The sequence below is a fragment of the Chiloscyllium plagiosum genome, unplaced genomic scaffold, assembly GCF_037043375.1.
Source record: "Chiloscyllium plagiosum isolate Xiang-an unplaced genomic scaffold, Cpla_swu_hap1 HiC_scaffold_10, whole genome shotgun sequence".
Lineage (NCBI taxonomy): Eukaryota > Metazoa > Chordata > Chondrichthyes > Orectolobiformes > Hemiscylliidae > Chiloscyllium > Chiloscyllium plagiosum.
In genome coordinates, this window is record NW_028270148.1 from 57,123,979 (window position 1) to 57,145,057 (window position 21,079).

Genomic DNA, 21,079 nt, shown 5'->3' on the forward strand with positions numbered 1-21,079 from the left:
AAACATCACGAGGTACAAGGATGAAGGAGAGGAATGTGTAGAATGAACAAATGGTTTTGGTTGAGGCAGGTAGAGGAGTATGAGGGAAAGTGATGGTACAGCAGATATATCAGTAAACTATCAACTGTTTTCCTCTCAGGCTATTATTTTGCAATCTGGCTATTTTTCAGAGGAAAATTAGGGCTGGAGTCCAAACCAGAAGCAATTAGAAAGCTTGAAAATGATTCACAGATATCCACTGATATGTCCATATTTAAACATGCAAAATTTATCTGCATTATTAAAATTTATGTAGATGTCCCATACATGTATATTTCCACATAAATATAAAATATATGGATGAATAAGCATGTTTAAGCATACAAATAAAAATGGTATCTGTACAATAAACCCTTAACTTGAATTCCATAACAATGGATTTATTCTTTGAAAGGATTCAAGCTGATTATTGATCCTTTTCTTCCCCATAGTTTCAGAAACTACAGTCAATCAAATTTGCAATTTGCAGACTGACTTTATCATTTGCAATCCGATTATAAGGTTTTGTGGAGATGTGTGAAAATGTCAAGGACACATTGTTGTACGTCGAGAGATAGTCTCACGCTCTTCCACTGACTTTGCCAACAAGCACATCCTATTGGGTGGGCTGCTGACCACTCACAGACTCAAGGGCTCCTCCTAACACTCCAATTGACACAATCTATGTGGCATCTCTACTCGCATAGCAAATGCCAAGTCAGCCTATTAATTTGCCTCCAGAAGAACAGCGCAGGCTAGTGGGCCTCAGATACAATCTTGGCTGAGACTCAAAAATTGTCTTTAAATGCAATTTAGACCATCGTTTTTGATAATTCAAGAGAATATTGGCATTGCTGGTCAAGCCAGCATTTACTACACATCCATAATTGCTCTGGACAAGAAGGTGGTCAATGGTTGAGTTTGTGGGTAAGGAAGGTGCTGTCTAAGGAGCTTTGGTGAATTTCTGCAGTGTATTTTGTAGATGGCATACACAGCTGCTGCTGAGTGTCCGTGGTGGATGTTAATGGATGTGGTGCTGATCAAGTAGGCTGCTGTGCACCAGAAGATATCAAGCTTCTTGAGTGTTGTTGGAACTGCACATATCCAGGCAAGTGGGAGGTATTCCATTATACTCCTGACTTATATGTGGTACAGGCATTAAGGGGGCAAGAGGTTTGTTATTTGCTGCTCGATTCCTAGCTCCTGACCTGCCATTGCAATCACAGCATTTATATGCTGGGCCAGTTCAGTTTCTGGTCAATAGTAATCTCTGGATGTTAACTCTATTTCTTTTGATTCCACATGCAGCCAGACCACTTGAGTATTTCCAGCATTTTATCTTTTTATTAGTTGTTGTGTAGAATTGGTTCATGCTTTTCTATGGTCTCAGGCACAAGTTAAGATTACTTTTCAAAATATGAGACGTTCCATTTGTTAGACAGAGTTCACTACAGGTTATTGCAAATATCTATAAAATATTAAGAGTCTCTACACGGACTGAACCAACATAAGCATTACATTTGATATCTGTGATGTTAAAAAGAGTTTGAAATATTGCCCTGAAGAGCAAGTCTTTGAAATGAAGAGAAACATTCACACCTGATTGAGAGTCATAAAGTCACGCAGCACGGAAACAGACCATTCGGTCTAACATGTCCGTGCTGACTAGACATCCCAACCTAATCTAGTCCCATTTGTCAGCATTTGTCTTATATTCCTCCAAACCCTTCCTATTCTTATACTCATCCAGATGCCTTTTAAATGTTGCAATTGTGCCCGTCTCTACCACTCCCTCTGGCAGGTCTTCCATATACACACCACCCTCTGCGTGAAAAGGTTACCCCTCAGGTCCTTTTTTAAATCTTTCTCCCCACACCTTAAACTTACATTCTCCAGTTTTGGACTTCTCTACCCTGGAAGAAAAGACCTTGCCTATTTACACTATCCACGCTCCTCATGATCTTATAAACCTCCACCTTGCAGTCACCGATGCTCCAAGAAAAGAAAACCTACCCTCTTCACACTCTCCCTATAGCTCAAACCCTCCAGTCCCAGCAACATCCTTACAAATCTTTTTTGCTCCCTCTCAAGTTTAACAACATCCTTCCTATAGCAGGGTGATGAAAATTGTACACACTATTCCAAAAGTGGACTAATTAGTGTCCTGTAAAGTTACAACATGACCTCCCAACTTCTATACTCAATGAAGGCAAGCATGCCAAATGCCTCCTTCACCATCCTGTCTACCTGTAACGCCACTTTCAAAGAAGTATGAACCTGCACCCCAAGGTCCCTTGGCTCGGCGACACTCCCCAGGGCCCTACCATTAACTGTGTAAGTCCTGCCCTGATTTACCATACCAAAATGCAACACCTCACATTTACCTAAATTAAACTCTATCTGCCACTCCTCAAGGCCCATTGGCCCATCTGATCAAGGTCCTGATGTATTCTGAGATAATCTCCTTCACTCTCAATTGCACCACAATTTTGGTGTCATCTGCAAACTCACTAACCACACCTCCGTTATTTACATCCAAGTCATCAATATAAATGAGGAAAAGCAGTGGACCCAGCACTGATCCTTAGTCTCCAGGCTGAAAAGTAACCCTTTACCACCACCCTCTGTCTTCTACCGTCAAGCCAATTTTGTATCCAAATGAGTTGAGGTTTCTAAAAGGTAAGACAGAGAGGACAAAAACACATTCCCCCCAAAAATCCTGCCATTAAATAATTTTAAATGTGGGATTAAATCCACAAATTTGGTGATTTGCTTTTAAATGGTGAATAGTCATAAGATTTCAAATATGCTATTTCAATGGGCCAGATTTATTACCTCTGCACTGCGTCTAGAATTGGGCATCTTCAGCTTCAACTAATGCTCCTGACCCAGGAGCTCAAAGCCCAGATTAACTACCAATCAGGCACTGAGGCACGAGTGAGCATTCACTGAAGGTGGAAGTCAGAAACAGGAAAGGAGCAGTCACTTTATTCAACAGACCCCCAGTAGCAACAGAGACACAGAGGAGCAGATTGGGAGGCAGCTTTCGGAAAGGTGCAGAAGTAACAGGGTTGTTGTCATGGGTGACTTCAACTTCCCTACTATTTATTGGAATCTCCTTAGTTCAAATAGTTTGGATGAAGCATATTTTGTCAGGTGTGTGTCCAGGAAGGATTCCTGCCTCAATATGTAGAAAGGCTGACTAGATGGGAGGCCATATTGGATCTGGTGGTTGGCAACCAACCAGATCAGGTGTCAGATCTCTCAGTGGGAGAGCATTTCAGTGATAGTGATCACAACTCCCTGACTTTTACTATAGTCATGGAGAGGGATAGGAGCAGATTTTTTTGAATTAGATTTTTAGATTATTTACTGTGTGAAAACAGGCCCTTCGGCCCAACAAGTCCACACCGACCCGCCGAAGCGCAACCCACCCATACCCCTACATTTACTCCTTACCTAACACTACGGGCAATTTAGCAAGGCCAATTCACCTGACCTGCATAGCTTTGGACTGTGGGAGGAAACCGGAGCACCCGGAGGAAACCCACGCAGACACGGGGAGAACGTGCAAACTCCACACAGTCAGTCGCCTGAGGCGGGAAATGAACCCGGGTCTCTGGCGCTGTGAGGCAGCAGTGCTAACTACTGTGCCACCGTGCCGCCCAGATGGTGTAGGAAATTGTGAGATGGGCAATTACAATGCTATTAGGCAAAAACTGTGGAACAAATTGGGAACAGACATTCTCATGGAAATCCAAAACAGAAATGTGGAGGTTGTTCCGGGAATGCATACTGTGTGCTGGATAGGTTTGTCCCACTGAGGCAAGGAAGGGATGGTAGGGTGAAGGAACCTTGGATGACAAGAGATGCCTAACATCTAGTCAAGAGAAAGAAGGAAGCTTACTTAAGATTGAGGAAGTAATGATCAGACAGGGCTCTACAGGGTTACAAGATAGCCAGGAAGGAACTGAAGAATGGACTTGGAAGAGCTAGAAAGGGGCATTAAAATGCCTTTGTGGAGAGGATTAAGGAAAAGAAAACCTAAAGCATTCTGCACTTACATGAGGAACAAGAGGATGGCCAGAGTGAGGGTAGGGCTGATCATGGATAGTGAAGAGAACTCGTGCCTGGGAGGAAGAGATAGGGGAGGTCCCTAATAAATACTTTGCTTCAGTATTCACCAGTGAGACGGACCTTGTCATTTGGGAGGACAGTGTTAAACAGGCTGACACGCTTGAACAAGTTGATGTTAAGAAGGAGGATGTGGTGGAAAGTTTGAAAACATGAGGATAGATAAGCCCCGTAGCCCAGACAGGATATACGCAATGTTACTACGGAAGGCGAGGGAAGAGATTGCTGTGCCTTTGGCAATGATCTTTGCATCCTCACTATCCATTGGAGTAGTACCAGATGAGTGGAGGGTGGCAAAAGTTATTCCCTTGTTAAAGAAAGGATATAGAGATAATCCTGAGAATTACACAACAATCAGTCTTACTTTGGTGGTGGGCAAATTATTGGAAGGGCTTTTGAAAGACAGGATTTATGATTATTTGGAACAGTGTAGCTTGATTAGAGATAGTCAACATGGCTCTATGAGGGACAAATCATGTCCATAAGCCTTATTGAAATCTTTGAGGATGTGACAAAACACATTGATGAAGGTCGAGCAGTAGATGTGGTGTATATGGATTTTAGCAAGGTGTTTGATAAGGTTCACCATGGTAGGCTTATTCAGAAAGTAAGGAGGCATGGGGTAGAGGGAATTTTGGCTGTTAGGATACAGAATTGGCTGGCCTATAGAAGACAGAGAGTGGTAGCAGATGGAAAGTATTTAGCCTGGAGCTCGGTGATTAGTGGTGTTCTGCAGGGATCTGTTCTGAGGCCTCTGTTCTTTGTGATTTTTAAAAATGTCTTGTTTGAGGAAGTGGAAGGGTGGGTTAGTAAGATTATCAATGACATGAAGGTTGGCGGAGTTGTGGATAGGGTGGAGGGCTGTTGTAGGTTGCATCGGGACATTGACAAGATGCAGAGCTGGGCTAAGAAGTGGCAGATGGAGTTCAATCTGGAAAGGTGTAAAGTGATTCATTTTGGAAGTTCAAATTTGAATGCAGATTTTTGCAGGATTAAAGTCAGTGCAGAGGAACAGAGGGATTTTCGGGCCCACATCCATAGATCCCACAAAGCTGCCACGCAAGTTGATAAGGTTGTTAAGGAGGAGTATGGTGTGTTGGCGGTCATCAGCAGGGGAATGAGTTTAAGAGCCACAAGGTTTTGCTGCAGCTTTATAAAGCCTTCGTTATACTTCACATGGAATGTTATATTCAGTTCTGGTCACCTCATTATAGCAAAGATATAGAATCTTCAGAGAGTGTGCAGATGGGATTTACCAGGATGCTGCCTGGACTGGAGGGCAGGTCTTGTAAAGAATGATTGAGGGAGCTATGGCTTTTCTCATTGGACCAAAGAAGGATGAGAGGTGACTTGATAGAGGTGTACAAGATGATGAGAGGCACAGACAGAGTGGATAACCAGAGACTTTTTCCCAGGGCAGAAATGGCTATCATGAGGGGGCATACTTTTAAGATGTTTGGAGGAAGGTTTAGGGGAGGTAGGTTCTTTCTACAGAGAATGGTGGGCGCATGGAATGGACTGCCAGCAGTGTTAGTAGAGTCAGAGATATTAGTGACATTTAAGCGACTCTTGGATAGGCACATGGATGATAGGAAAATAAAGGATATGTAGGTTAGTTTGATCTTAGAGTAGGATAAAAAGTCAGTACAACATCAAGGGTCAAAGGGCTTGTACTGTGCTGTACTGTTCTACATTCTATGTTCTATGTTCTGCATTCTGTGTTCTATGACCTATGTTCTGTGTAAGCCTGCTGAGCAGGATTACCTGGTTCTTCGCCATTCAAGTCCCATATCGCCTGAAGGCACAGGCCAATCAGATACTAAATGCCACGGGGGTGGAGTAAACAGAATCTCTGGAGGGTCAAGCTGTTCAACCATGAAGAGTTGCACCAGTGAGAAAGTGCTTTTCTTTAGGTGGGGGGAGAGTATCAAGTCACAACATGGGGAAAGGGGGAGGGGCAATGAAAGGGAATGGCTTTCTGCAGTCCCTATCTTTGTTTCTCACTTGTGTCCTCAACTGTCCTAAGGTAGGGTAAACGGAGACCACCCAATGCCTGAAAACTGCCCTGCATTCCCTGGCAGGATAGCAGGCATTTTTTTGGGGAAGGTAAATAATTGCCCTGATAGCTGGTTAAAGACCTTAGGTGGCTGTTAATTTACCATTCTCGGACCTACATTAGTAACAAGTTGGGAAGGATACTTGTGCATCATCTTACTAAGAACTTGGTTGCTGATGTAGTGAGAAGGGAGCAGGTATCCCAGCAGAGCCAACCCAATCCTATTAGTCACCCTTCCTGTTAACTGCCTCGCTACCTGTAGGGAGTGGTAAATCCAGCCAATATCCGAGAGTGTGACGTTGCATATGTTGTTTCTAACCGGACAGGCCCACACTGTATCCCAGTAATAATCAGATCATTCCTTCTAAAGAAAATCATGATTGCCATCACTGTATGAATAGTTAATCACACTGAAGTGAGACAATTGATTAAGATTGATATTTAAACACACACCAGTAGCTTAGAATAGATAAATGTATTTGTGAGCACTTTTTGGAAGTATGGTAGGGAATGGAGCCAACACTAGAGAAATGATAGGATATGTTTCTACTCCTGTGGGAGTCTAGCTGAGAATTTCATTTCTAACAATCATCTATTGTTATACAGACGATGGAGATAAGAGAAAGCTGAAGGTTGAGTTGCTATAGAAACCAGCAGACCCAAGGCTGACAGTAAGAGTGGAGCCCTGCAATAAGCTGAAAATTAAAGATGTGCTGAAACATTGGTACTTTGGGAGAAGCTATCCTGGATAAACAGAAAAGGCTTTATCTAGCAAATCTTGAATAAATCTCTGCTTGCTGAACCGAAGTGATTGTTTTGAACATTCACAACAGGGCAAATCAATCTGTGTCAGAATCTGAGCCATCCCTTATTAATGACATTAAACAGATAAATGTCAATGGTCTCTTCAGATCTTCCTCCTCTGAAGTCTTGACATGTACACTCAAAGAATAAATTAAGATCCTTAACACCTCAATATCCGTGCATTAGGAGAATCACCCACCACTCCATAAAATATTATTTTGAACTTCTCCCAAAATGATCACTTCTTGAGCAGCCCCTGCTTTCTCCTCAATGTCTGCAGATTCCTTCCTTGTTTTCTGCACATCCAATCTCTCCTCTTTGCAGCTTAATCTCTCCCTTCTCTGTTCTCCTGTACCGTTTACAGCGCTTCCCCTCTGCATTGGGTGCAGCTATCTCATCTATCTTCTAATCCATTTGCCATGAACATTGGCACTGGTCTCAAATCACTAAAGTACATCGATGGTATGGTCATAGCCACATACACAATGAAGCAAATTACTATGGATGACGTAACTGTTCATAACTGGGACCGCTACCTCTGTGAGGACGGAATGTAGGAGAGAGTTAAAGCTGTGACAGAGTACTCTAAAATGCATAATTGAATTGTACAGGTCATAGTAATTATTTCATCTGATGGACTTTATTAGATATGAACAGGCATGTGTATGATTCATGATGCAGGTTATACATGAAAATTAGTGCTGGAATTTTGACAGAAACTAGGTTGTGTGATTAAGACTAGATAGTGTATCGTAGTTGCTATCACTGAGGCAAAATTATTTCATATGTCTCACTTGGACATGCTTAAAGGATCTGGAATTCATCAACAAATACACTGGGAGGGAAGCAAGAATCCTATCTTTCACATCCACTGCATCATTAATCAATTTAACAGGACTAGTCAATTCCGAAGCCTTTGAACAGTGCAAACCAAATATATATACTTTTAAAATTCGAACTGCTCTTATTGTTGCTATTCTATAGCTACTATTTGATGTAATTATCCCTGAGCCCTCTGCCTCTTATGAAAAATATACTGATTTGTCCACTAGTTTTAAAATGCTCACCATGTTGGGAGATGTGTGATTTGCTGCATTACAATGCATTCTGTTGTGCATCTTAATGAAGAGGAAAAGACAGCTGTTGGAAATGCAGTTCAATAATGCCATCACATCTCAGGATAAGATATCTTAAAATTCCATAACTGTCATATTTTAAATTGCTGTAACTCTTTCTATGTCTGTATTATTTTTACTAGAGCCATAATTAGAAAAGCACTGAAACCACAATCTCTATTCCTGTATTGTGTATTCATTATAATAACTGCATGAATACAAGGAATAACTGTAACAAACTTTTATTAAGTGATCAAATTTGTGGTAATGTGTAACTTTAAATGCAGATGTTTCCATTTATTAAAATTACAGCTAATGTTTAGCTAACAGTAACCAAAGACTGAGAGATTACACTGACACATTACTGGATCTATTTGTTCTAGTAGAGAAGACTAAGGGTGGTGTGGTGGCTTAGTGGTTAGCACTGCTGCCTCACAGTGCCAGGGACCTGGGTTCAATTTCATCCTTGGGCAACTGTCTCTATGGATTTTGCACATTCTCTGCTTGGGTTTGCTCCAGTTTCCTCCCGCAATCCAAAGATGTGCAGGTTAAGATGGATTGGCCATCCTAGATTGCCCATAGTGTTCAGGGATGTGTTAGTTAGGGGAATGGGTTTGGGTGGGATACTCTTCAGTGGGTTGGTGTGGACTTATTGGGACAAAGGGCCTGTTTTCACACTGTATGGATTCTAGGGATTCTTCTATGAGGGGTGACAGGGTAAGTGTCTTCAAGATTATGAATGGATTTGATTGATTAAATGTAAAGATTATATATCCATTTGTGGGTGATGCCAGAACTAAGGGGCAAACATAAACATAAGACAGTCACTAATGAATCCATTAATGATTTGGAGGAATGTTCCTTACCCAGAAAGAGGTTAGAAGGACTGCCGTGTCAGAAGGGGTCGTTGAGGCAAATGGCATTGACCCATTCAAGGGGAGGCGAAGAGGGAAAAGGACCAGAAGGATGTTCTGAAAGGTTGAGATGAAAAAGCAAAGGGAGGAGACAAATGTGCAGAACAAGAACATTTGTGTGGCCCTTCTGGGCCAAATAGCCTATTTTTAGGTTGCAAGTACAAATCTTGGAATATCTATCTTTGTTTCTAACGGGGCGAGAAGGGCTTGAAGCCTAAGCATGCTATGAAATAGAATGTAGGAAGTGTAATTATCCTTCAATCCTTCATAAAGCAGGAATAGAGTTCCCCCATGTGCTATCAGAAGTGTGATAACACACCCATTTATAACTGAATAGAGCACCAAGGAAACCTTCCTCAACAGTGCACGAACTAATTTGTCAAGTATACAGAGCTGCAGCTACAGGGCTCCTGACTATCATAAAAAACAGTGAAAGGTACCCACATAAACCTCATGGAGAAAATGTGGACTGCAGATGCTGGACATCAGAGTTGAAAAGTGTGGTGCTGGCAAAGCATAGCAGGTCAGGTAACATCCAGGGAGCAGAAGAGTTGATGTTTCAGGCATAAGGCCTTCATCAGGAATGTGTGTGGTTTGGTTAGGGGGGGGGGGTGTTAATGGGAAAGGGGCTGAGAGATAAATAGGAGGGGATGGGGCTGGGAGGAAGGTAGCTTGGAAGGCGAAAGGTAGATGCAGGTGGAGGATGATGAGATAGGTCAGAGAGGAGGGTGGAGTGGATAGGTGGGAAGGAAAATGGACAAGTGGAACAGTTCAAGAGGGCAGTACCAAGTTGAATAGTTGGATCTGGGATGAGATGGAGGGGAAGGGAGATGAGGAAACTGGTGAAATTGCCTTTGATAGGAGGATGTGGTTGGAAGGAGCACAAAACTCATGATGACCACAATAGGGCTGTTAACAAAACATCAGGAGAAGGCTTTCCAGCTGCCTGCTGAGCCAAATATGAAATGTGAAATAGATAAAAGATTAATTGATATCAAATGTGCAAACTGCTTGACTTATTATTCATTCTTATTTGTCATAAATGATGAAAGTGAGTCAATGAAGTTGCAATTGGAAAGAAGTCCAAAAGGAATATTGGTACTAGTATAAATTCTGACCAAAGGTTACCTAAGTTACTTGCACTTACAACTACAGTTCAACATAATTCATTGATGGTTTGGTTGTTGCCCTACTAATTATTATTGCTTCAGTCCCAAAATGGCAATCTACTGTTCCTTATTGAAAGCAGATCCTGTTAGGTTATTTTTTCCCCCCAGTAACAATGCTTCTCATTGATGATTCAAATTTAACAAATTTAATTATTTGTGAATGAATTAATTGTCAGTTATAAATATTGAAGATTGAGATTTCATCTTTCAATGTGTGGGAAAGATGAATGAAAGAAATGAGGCATTACAAATTACATTGATTCGACTTTCCTGTTTCTGCTGACAGACCCAAGCATTTTGTGTTACTGCATTAAATAAAATTGATAAGATATCCAGTCCAACTGTTTTGTGCAGCTTTAAATTCGGTTGGCTATAACTCTCCAGAAATGGCTGGATACAGAAATGCATTTTGGAACAATTTTGCTTCAGAAGGTTCAATCTTAATAAAGAATACTGGAAATGAGGATGTTTGAGAAAGTATAAATAAAGGAGAAGATGAAAAATAAACTGAACAAAAAAGAATGGACAACAAAAGTCATAAATGTAATGCTTTATGAATCTGTAAATTTTTCAAGAAGCAAAATAATAATATTACAAAATAAGGTTTACAATGAAGACAACAGCATTTAACCTTTAGCCTGTGATATATCATAGATTGAAATTAATATATTTAAGATCATACATGATTAGTTGAGCTTCTGCCTTCGCTCTATGAAGAAATTGGTTCATTTATGCACGCATACTTTAAACACAGAATCCAATGTTTCATACTCATGTTTATATCTTTTCAGTTTAATTTATATTCAAACATCATGCTAAATAACTGATTTACTGATATTTTCCCAAGTTTCTTCTGCTCATGTCTGTACCTTAGACTCTATCAAACTTCCCAGGGTTAAGGAAACGTAAATCATCAGTCGAATGACAGTGCAAGGCCGGGGGTATGAATCACTGGGGTACTGGATGGAGAGGCCAGACTTTGTGACATTTTGCCACAGTGAAAGTAAATTGAGGAATGTCGGTTATGTAGCCTGGCGAACACTAGCTTTGTGTTCCAGCATTTTTCAGTCAAAACGTGTCAAATTTTAACAAAATCTTTAGTTTTGATAAGGTGGTGTGATGCTGAGACTTGTATGCCCGTATAGTTTCCTCATTACTATATTATCATTACACATTGACTATGATTGTGTATGCAACTGCATTCAACTCATCCAGAAATATTGATAGGTTGGAAAAGAGATAGGTGCCTTACATAATCAAGCCCTGCCCCTAACTTCAGTCTTGCCTATCCCAACCTAATTTGAAGAGAAATGTAACCTCCCATTAGGAGGATAACAACATGCTGTGATGAATCTTTCTGTCTGCAAGTATTCTTTGTGCTGCAGAAATATGAAAATGTAATATTCAAGTCATAGTTTGCTCTAAGGGTCGTAAGATTTGGCTATTCCAAAATATCAGTAGCATTCCTAGAAATAAGGGCACGGCTACATAAAAGGTTTCAATAAGGCATTAAGACCAGTTCAAGGGTCACTGAGGAGGAATTCAAAGGTGACAAGCAGCAAGTCTGGAAATCATTACGTTTGTGTGGGTGAGAGAAAGAGAAAAAGAGAAGTATACTTTAAGGAGGTCCTATAAACTGAATAGTAAAGTGCAACTGAGAATGTGGGTTGCGTGCTGCGTGGGAGTATTTGCTTGTTGTAACTGAGCAAGATGGGAGTTCAGAGAAAAACTCAGGGGTAGTTCTAGCATAGTACAACCAGCTGATGGTGAAAAATGGGAATTGAGCTCATGAGTAAGTACAGGAGTATAGTTTCCAGAGTCTTGAGGAGCACAGACCCCCAGAAAGGAGATGATCCATCAGAATGAAAGAAGTAATTAAAGAATTTCACAAGGGAATTGTTCTTGAGAGGGACTTTCAGGGCTACATTGGCAAAAGTGATGAATTGTAATTCCTTGTGAAATTCAATGGGATTTGTAAACCTACCGCGTCATTCATGTCTGGTGGGGATTTGCTGAGAAACCTATAGGATCTGTCTTGACTGCATTTGCTTTTGGATGCACCCTTTATCACAGTCCATTACCCATATCTAGCACATTAATTCTGGGTATCAGAATGTAAGTATACTTGGATTGCATTATTGCTCTAACATTGCATAGTTAAATTTATTGCTATTTGTTCAAAATCCGGAACCTTATGGCTTTATTCTCTTAAATCCCCTGGATTTTACACTTCAGCCGTATTAAGTTACTGGCCCCTAGTTAGCTTGTCAAATAAATTTGGTCAGTAAGGTTTGGGATTTTAAAAATATTTCAGTAAATTACAGAAATATGCTGCTTTTATATTTTTGTGAACAACAAAAGTAAATACGTTAAAAGAAGTTTTATAGAACTTTTCATTTTATGATTAATGTATCAGCGTTAAAATTACTTTTGGACTATATTGTTCTCAGTTATGATTGGAAGTTTGAAAAATACTGTATGCAACACACTTGGATGATGATTTAATGAAATCATGTTAAATTCTCTTTCAGTGCTAATTAATAGAAGCATTAACTGATTTATTCTAAATGAGCGCATACGTCAATTAATAGGAAGTAACACCTCTTGGTAATTTCTAATACATAATGATTTATACATTCTGAAAACATGGTGTTGAGGCAGTGAAAATGCCAAGGAGAACAAAATAAAATCAAACCCTGTCTACAAAACCGATCCATTATTTTCTGTCACCTAATGTTTAAATAGTTTCAGTGACTTGATTTTAGCTGAAAAGTATTCAGTGAGCCGAGGCATTCCTGTGGGAAAATATCAGCACTCTCAAGATTAAACGTAACAGGATAATATGGAAAAATAAAACAACGTTGCAAAAGATATTGAAATAATAAGAAATATGCTGGATTCTTTATAGAATGATGGTGATTGATTTTGCTCTCGAGGGAGAGAATGAGGGATACCTTCACAGTCCCGCTCAATCTGGCCATTGCAGTACAAAGCATCAGAAATTAGGTCTGGTAGTCTTCCATTCAGGTCCACTGAAGCCAAACAGCCTTGAAATCCCTCCCTCGACGCCACCAGCTTCGGTAAGGTTTTGTACATGTCTTTGGCAATTCCTCCAATATACAAGTCTCCTATGGATTAGAAAAAATATAAACTGAATTAACACAGTCTTAAAACTTATTGATTTAATGTGTTCACCACACTCTGGAAATGAGAAAAGAATCTACATAGAGTAAAAGGAAGCTTTGATTTTGTGATTACACAAAATAAATTTTAATGAAAACTTGAAGCATTCTGATCAATGCAATTTCAAGCATAGTTTGGTCACAATTTTCTGATTGCATCCAAAAATGAAAAATCTACCCATAAAAAAAATCAGGCTTAATATAACTTTGACTGTTATTCTAGAATCTCCCATTTCACACAGATTTCACAATGTTTTCAACACTTTTAGTTTTTAATTGTACTATAAACAATGTTATCTACTTTCATTTTGCTTTCAGTCATTGTACTATACTTTCATAATTAATGTTATAAAGGAGGTTAAGGCAAGAGCAAGAATTCATTCACTTTATAAGGACTACTTCCCACAATGGAAATCCTTTGTGGTTTACACACTGAGTGACATTTAATGAACATGATAAAACAGTACTTTCCAGTCACTCAACAGCAGTCACTTCAAACTTCAGCATGTTACTTGCTTGTGATTATTATATGACTCATTGTACTTCAATAATCCAGAATGACACTACACTTCCACATTGTCTTATTCAATTGTTGTCTAGTTCCAGCAATCTACACAAATGTTCTTGCCAAATGTTCATCACTTTTGACATTAAGTACTTCCAGCACTTGACTTCGTCAAGCTGCTTATTTAAAACAATGACAATAATAGTAAACTCTGAATTAATTAGTGGAGTCTGGTATGAGCAATGCACAGGGACAATCCTGTTATCTCAACTTTCCACAGATTTTTAATAAGATGCTAATATTTACAGCAGATAGTGAGAGGTGAGCAAGGTGAGAGGTGAAAAATTTAAGGGGGATACATGCGGCAAGTACTTTACGCAGAGGGTGACAGGTGCCTGAAACGCATTGCCAGCAGAGGTAGGAGAGGCAGACATGGTAGATTCATTTAAGATGCGTCTGGACAGATGCACGAGTAGGTAGGGAGCAGAGGGATACAGATGCTTACAAATTGGGTGACAGGTTTAGACAGTGGATTTGGATCGGCTCAGGCTTGGAGGGCCGAAGGGCCTGTTCCTCGATTGTAAATTTCCTTTGTTCTTTGCTCTTTACAGTGAAAATTATGTTATCGCCCTGTTATATGTGTCTTTCTGCTGTAATTAACGGTGTCTCAAAAGGTACTGTGCAGCTATGTTACTCTGGATCTGCCTCGAAGCGGATGAAGCTATTGCTCCTGCTACTGACCCCATTTAAAAATACAATTTTGCAAGCTGCAGCAAAAACTTGCACTCCTGTGACAAACATGAACCCACTGGCAAGAGATTTTGGGAATTGTGGTAAAAATGTGATTGAAGTAAATCATGATGATGTAACTAATTTCCACATGATTTTGTCATCAGTAAGTGAGAAGACACCAAAGCAGAAAAAAAGTGACAATATAAATGTCTTATATTGCTAGAGTGTTGTACTGTGTGCAGATGGAAGCAAAGGAGTGATTTAGTACACAAGGGGGTGGAGAGGCTTATTCAGACATCAGGAATAAGTAACCTATGGAGCAGTGTAGTGCAGACACCCACAGCTCAGAGATACTTCAGACTAGCATCACAAGAAGCAGATGCCAGTATTTGTTGAAAGCACAAGAGAAAACATGAAGGGAGCAAAGGTAAGAACATCTAAAGCCAGGACAGGACAAGGTTTGAGAGTGTTAAAATAGGCTCAAGGTCCCAAGTGAACAGGGAAGACTCTGAAGGCAGACCAAGACCTTATAAAATTTGAGCTGAAAATGTGCTGCTGGAAAAGCGCAGCAGGTCAGGCAGCATCCAAGGAGCAGGAGAATCGAGGTTTCGGGCATGAGCCCTTCTTCAGGATTCCGAAACATCGATTCTCCTGCTCCTTGGATGCTGCCTGACCTGCTGCGCTTTTCCAGCAACACATTTTCAGCTCTGATCTCCAGCATCTGCAGTCCTCACTTTCTCCTTATAAAATTTGAGTCAAAAAATAAGCTGGAGAAAAAAGAAACTCCGAAGGCTGAAAAAAAAAAGGAAGATTTCATAGAACATAGAACGTTACAGCATAGTACAGGCCCTTCAGCCCTTGATGTTGCGCCGACCTGTGAAATTAATCTAATGCCCATCTGACCTACAACGTTCCATTATTATCCATATGTATGTCCAAAGCCCATTTAAATGCCCTTAATGTCAGCAAGTCTACCACTGTTGCACTTCAATTGCAGGGCTACAGAGCGGGAACTCTTTGAAGGCCAGCCACAAATCTGTCATGACCTGGAGAGCTAAAGTACAGGATGAGAACCCAAATACTAAATCAGATCAAACACAGAAGCACTGTACTTTAACCTCAAAATAAATAGTGCAATCATACAGGCAGTGTACAGTTGGTGATCCAAGAATCAATTGTAATGGATTGATATCATCAAGCAGGGTGTTGCTAGGTTGAAGGATGCATTGAGGCTGTATAGAATTGATGTGAGGAATGAGAAGTATCAGACTTTCCTCAAACCAAGGAGGGTTTAATGAGAAACTCCAATTCATTAAGCAGCCAGAAATTAGAGCCCCAAACTATTCAATGATGCAAGGATAAATCAGGGATTCTTCAGACATATTTTGGATGGGTAGGCCACAAGATGGTATTGCCATGCTCACAAACACACAGCAAAATACTAAAAGAGTATTATCAACATTATCAGCCACATTAGATTGTATGAGATTGGGTCAAAACTGAACGACATTCACAACGAATGACGAGCAGGGGGATCCGAGTGCCATAAGTGTGGACAGTTACAACATCGAGAATATTTTCTAATAAGAGAACCGTCAAAAGCATTGCAAAAGGAAAACATCCCAAGAAACAGAAATTATGCAACAAGGAAGAGTTTCAAGAAGTTAAAGTCACAGAACGAGAGGTGAAGACAATTTTTACGGGTGAGATGAAAGAGAGTCTAAACAGGCTTGGGATTATCACCTTGAAAGTACAAGTGTTTGAAAACAGAATTTAGATTCAACCCAGGAGCAGCTGCCTCAATGCTGGCAGACGGCTTGCTATGTTGAAGAGTGTCAACTGACCAAGAGTCAGACCAGCTAACATACAATTCCAAAATCCACAACGCACTGATCTTAGGCTGCATGGGCAAATGATCACAAAGCTGAGTCACAGAGGACAAAATATCAGACATTTCATAGACTGAGAACTCAGAAAGCTTCACAGATGGGAAGAAATGCAAATATTTGTCAATGTGTTTTTAATGGAGTGGAGGTACCTGAAATGGAAACCAAACGTATTTTGAGGTTGAAGCAAACTGGTTCAGCAAAATCACATTTCTCTACAAGGAGATGTTAAACCCACCTTTTCGCACACCCTCAGGAAAATTCCTTATCCTTTGCCTCTCTGCATCATGTCCTGCTCAGTCCTAATCTTTGTGTTTGTTGATCCATATTAATCCAATCTATCAACATCTCAACTTAAAATGTTTCAACTTTGTTTTTAAATTCTTCTTTGGTCTGTGCCGTGCCTACATCTGTAATTGCCTCTAGTTTTACAACTTTCTGAAATACCTGAACTCCTCTAACTCTGGCCTCTTCTGTATCTTAATTTTCATCACTTGGACAAGTTGGCCATATATTTGGCTGCCTGGGCCCTATGTTCTTGAATTACCTCTCTCCAGCTCTCTATAACTCCATCTTTCACTGCTCTTTTACGGCTGTGTACTCAGCCCTTTACTATAAACTGATAGATTCATATGCCATGGAAACAGACCCTTTGGTCCAACCACTGCACAGTGGCTGTGTTGCCAGACTAAACTAAGTCACACCTGCCTGCATTTGGCCCATATCCCTCCAAACCTTTCCCATTCATGAACTTACCCAAATGTCTTTTAAACATTGTAACTATACCCATAAACTACTCTCTATGTAAAAATGTTGCACCTCATGTCCTTCTTAAATCTTTCTCCTCTCACTTTACACTGCCTAGTTTTGAACTTCCTCATACATTCAAGACTGTACGACCAAATTCAACTCTAGCTCCATTTACAAATTTGCTCTTGACACCACCGTAATGGGTCAGACCTCAAGCAAACGATGGGACAGAGTACAGGAAAGAGATAGAGAATTTAGTGGCATGGTGGAAAGACAACAATCTCTCCCTCGATGTCAGCAAAACGAAGGAACTGGTCATCGACTTCAGGAAGTGGAGTGGAGGGCACAGCCCTGACTATATCAATGGTGTTGAGGTGGAGGTGATTGAAGGTTTCAAATTCCTAGGAGTAAATATCACCAACAATTTGATCTGGTCCATCCATGTTGACATTATAATCAAGAAAGCACACCGATGCCTCAACTTCCTCAGCAGGCTAAGGAAATTCGACATGTCCACAATGACTCTAACCAATTTTTAAGAGATGCAACATAGAAAGCATTCTATCCGGATGCATGATAGCTTGCTTTGGTGACTGTTCTGTTCCAGTTCCATAGCTCAATTGTCATCCTCATGGGCAAAGCAAGAACACCCATCAGTCAAATCTAGCCTATGATATAAAACACCAGTGCAGGTTAAAATAATTTTTTGGACATTCTACCTGAATTTGAAAACACAAAATAGCCAGAGCAAATCCTGTGAGGCAGTGATTGGTCTGAAGAGATCTGATAAGTCCAAGACTCAGTACAGGGTAAGAATATTAGAAGATAATTCTTAAGGAGTACCCCATCATTCTGTTTGTTTTGAAAAGATGCAGAAATTCTGCTGTATTGGAGAATAGGTCACAGTCCCTTACCTTTCAGATCGAGATTTCTGGCTCCGACTGTGTTTTGCGTGATGAGTTTGGAGTTAATCTTCACAGTGTGCAAGTTGTTCATGTCCCGCGAAATCAGCACATTGTGCCATTTATTGTCATTCAGTGGTTTGTCAGAGTTCCCTTTAATGAGGGAAGGGCCAGTACCTAAATCGAATACATAGTGTAAGTACCTGTGGAGGGAAGAAATAAGGAAGTCAGTTATTATCAAAGATGCTGGGGTAGAATCATGTTGGTTTACTTTACAATAAAAATCTCCAAAAGAAGTTTGGTTTGTTGGGGGTTTTGGGTGGGGGGGGGGAAAAGAGGGCAGAACAGGAAAGTTTTTAATCAGACAGGAGAGCAGTGGACGAAGGTATTGCCAGCTTCTCATCTCCACCCTGATTAATTCTGGAGAAGAGAGGCTCTTGGGTGACCTTCCATCCCCACTGTCAAATAAGGCCCTGAAGTAGGTAATTATTACCCACTTAAAGGCCTCATATACCCTTACTGCTGATATTCACCAGCAGCAGATGGAGTATTTGCCATGTGGGAAACCTTAAAACCTTAAAACTTCCAGTGTGCCCACTTACTCAAAGGTGCTATGTTCCTAACCTAGCAATGGAAAGGAAGTGTCTGCTAAGAGGCAGCTCCTCCCCTTCTGGTCGACCCAAGTCCCTTGCAAACTCCACCCCAACATTATTTACGTGTTCCCTGGATCCTTCAAGGATTCTAAGCCTCAGGTGGACACACTGCTAGTAGCAGGAGAAAGTGAGGACGCAGATGCTGGAGATCATAGTCGAAAAGTGTGGTGCTGGAAAAACACAGCCGGTCAGGCAGAATCCGAGGAGCAGGAGAGTCGACGTTTTGAGCATAACCTCTTCATTAGGTTATGCTCGACTCTCCTGCTCCTCAGATGCTGCCTGGCCGGCTGTGCCTTTCCAGCACCACGTTTTTCGACACTGCTAGTAGCAGTCACCTGTCTTGCTGGCACTGTTGGCCTCTGATTGTTTGCCAGCTCTCAGGAGTTAGGATCTCCATCTGCTGGATCTCAGGGGAGGACTGCAGCTTCCCAGAGAAATGCCAAGTTGGACATTAACTCAGTGGGCTTGTCAACAGGGAGATGCAGAGTTCTTCCTGGCTCTTCATCCAGTGGGAGATACCTTCGTCAATCCAATTAAATACCACTCATTCTGTCCTCCAGTTCATGCATCTTAAATGCAAAATGATTCGTACCACAGTGTAATTCTCAGCTACCTAATTATGCAAGAATCTATACATAGGTCAGTTGTTTTCCTACACACTTCCAGCAGATAAAGTTCTGGATATAGATGCAAATTTTGCTAAATATTAGTATTGGGAAACATAATTATGATGAAAACTATATTGACAATAATGTATGCAAACATAACTCCCAAACGTAATTTCAGATTTTGCACATATGCTGTACTTGAAATGTAATCAGTCCAACCATACCCTTTAACAAGTTCAATCACAATGAAATCATTGCCATCTCCACTGTTGAACAGTATCAGTCCATCAGCTGATGTTGTCTTGAATTGGAAGAACAGATGCATGGAGGTGTAGGCTTGCAATGTGGACAGTGCTACATAGCTGGATTTTGTCTTGAAGGTCACAGGATCAGCAATAATATTTTTTAAACCAAATCTAGCATTGAGCTCACAGTAGTCAATATCACCATTTTTGCACAAGTCAATGTAAGGCATGCCATTGAACATAAGACTCTGTAAATGGCCAATGAAATTTGAAGGGATGTTTGACATGTATCGTCTCTCCGTCACTATGCCTGTTTCAATGTTGTGGAATTCTAGACGAGTATGATCTCCTGTCATTTGATCTGAAACAGGAAAGAAACAATAGGATATATAAAAACCACTTCATATTCAAAAGTACACAGGAACAAATGCAATACATGTTCATGAAGAAGCTTACCACTATTTATTGTCTAAATTCCATTTAACTCACCTCATTCTAAATACCTGCACCCATTAATTATAAAACAATTTGTTTTAAGTTACATTGGACAATGTTCAATAATTTTCCCAAAAGGACTCCAGTCCTTTACTAGATTTAACAATGATAATACAAGATTTTTTCCATAACATGCACTTATTAATTATTTGTTGCTGCAAATTGTTATGCTATCCAGCAGATGGCGGCATTTACACACTAATGATTTTGACCAAATGAACAAACCCTTTCTATCATCAGACAGAAGAAGAAAACAATTTATAATCTATCATAATGAAATACATAGGCACAAGCATTCACCAGCACCTAATGTTTACAAAAACGTTACTATCAGCAGAGAGGAATAACAAAATATCTCACTGTTACTGCATTTTGCTTATTACTTATATCTTGCAGTATTTTTTTTGTAAAACCTCTATTTCATTCCATCAAAGTGATAAATATTTTCAATAAATGAAAAGTAAACTAAGTACATATTTTCATTCATCAGCAATCATTCTATTAGGAATAAAGAAAATACATTGGTTAAAGGAATTAACTTTTTTACAGGAACATGATAACAAACTGAAGGTGGTTCAAACATTATCTTTAAAAAGTGCATAAATCAGATGTCACAATCATAAAATATATCTTCGCACAGGCTAGAATCTTGAAATGTCTTTTTTTGTAATGCATGTCTCAGTTTCATATTGACAAATACTGAGATTGCTTTAATGAAATGTATTTTGAGAACTAAGTATTTAAATTGTGCTAAATTGCACTCCAATACTTCAGAGAGTGGCAGAGGTACTGCAATGTCAATCGAGATCAAAATTATAAGGTTAGTGCTTGAGAACACACTAACTGTGGGGCTAATTGATCTCACAACTGTCAAAATGTGTTACAGCAGAAGTGAGAAAGACAGGGCGATA

At 40.2% G+C, this 21,079-nt stretch overlaps 1 protein-coding gene across 31 annotated transcripts in view; it reads right to left on the bottom strand.

Annotated features, from left to right (window-relative positions):
• nrxn1a (neurexin 1a) overlaps positions 1-21,079 on the bottom strand; it is a 1,876,207-nt gene that overhangs the window by 791,526 nt on the left and 1,063,602 nt on the right. For all 31 annotated transcript variants that reach the window (XM_087991361.1, XM_087991355.1, XM_087991356.1 and 28 more), the window contains 3 exons: positions 19,653-20,034; positions 18,180-18,370; positions 13,165-13,338 (listed from right to left, as the gene is read on the bottom strand). In XM_087991361.1, coding sequence (XP_087847487.1) covers positions 13,165-13,338; positions 18,180-18,370; positions 19,653-20,034 — 747 coding nt within the window. The remainder of the gene's footprint in view (positions 1-13,164; positions 13,339-18,179; positions 18,371-19,652; positions 20,035-21,079) is intronic.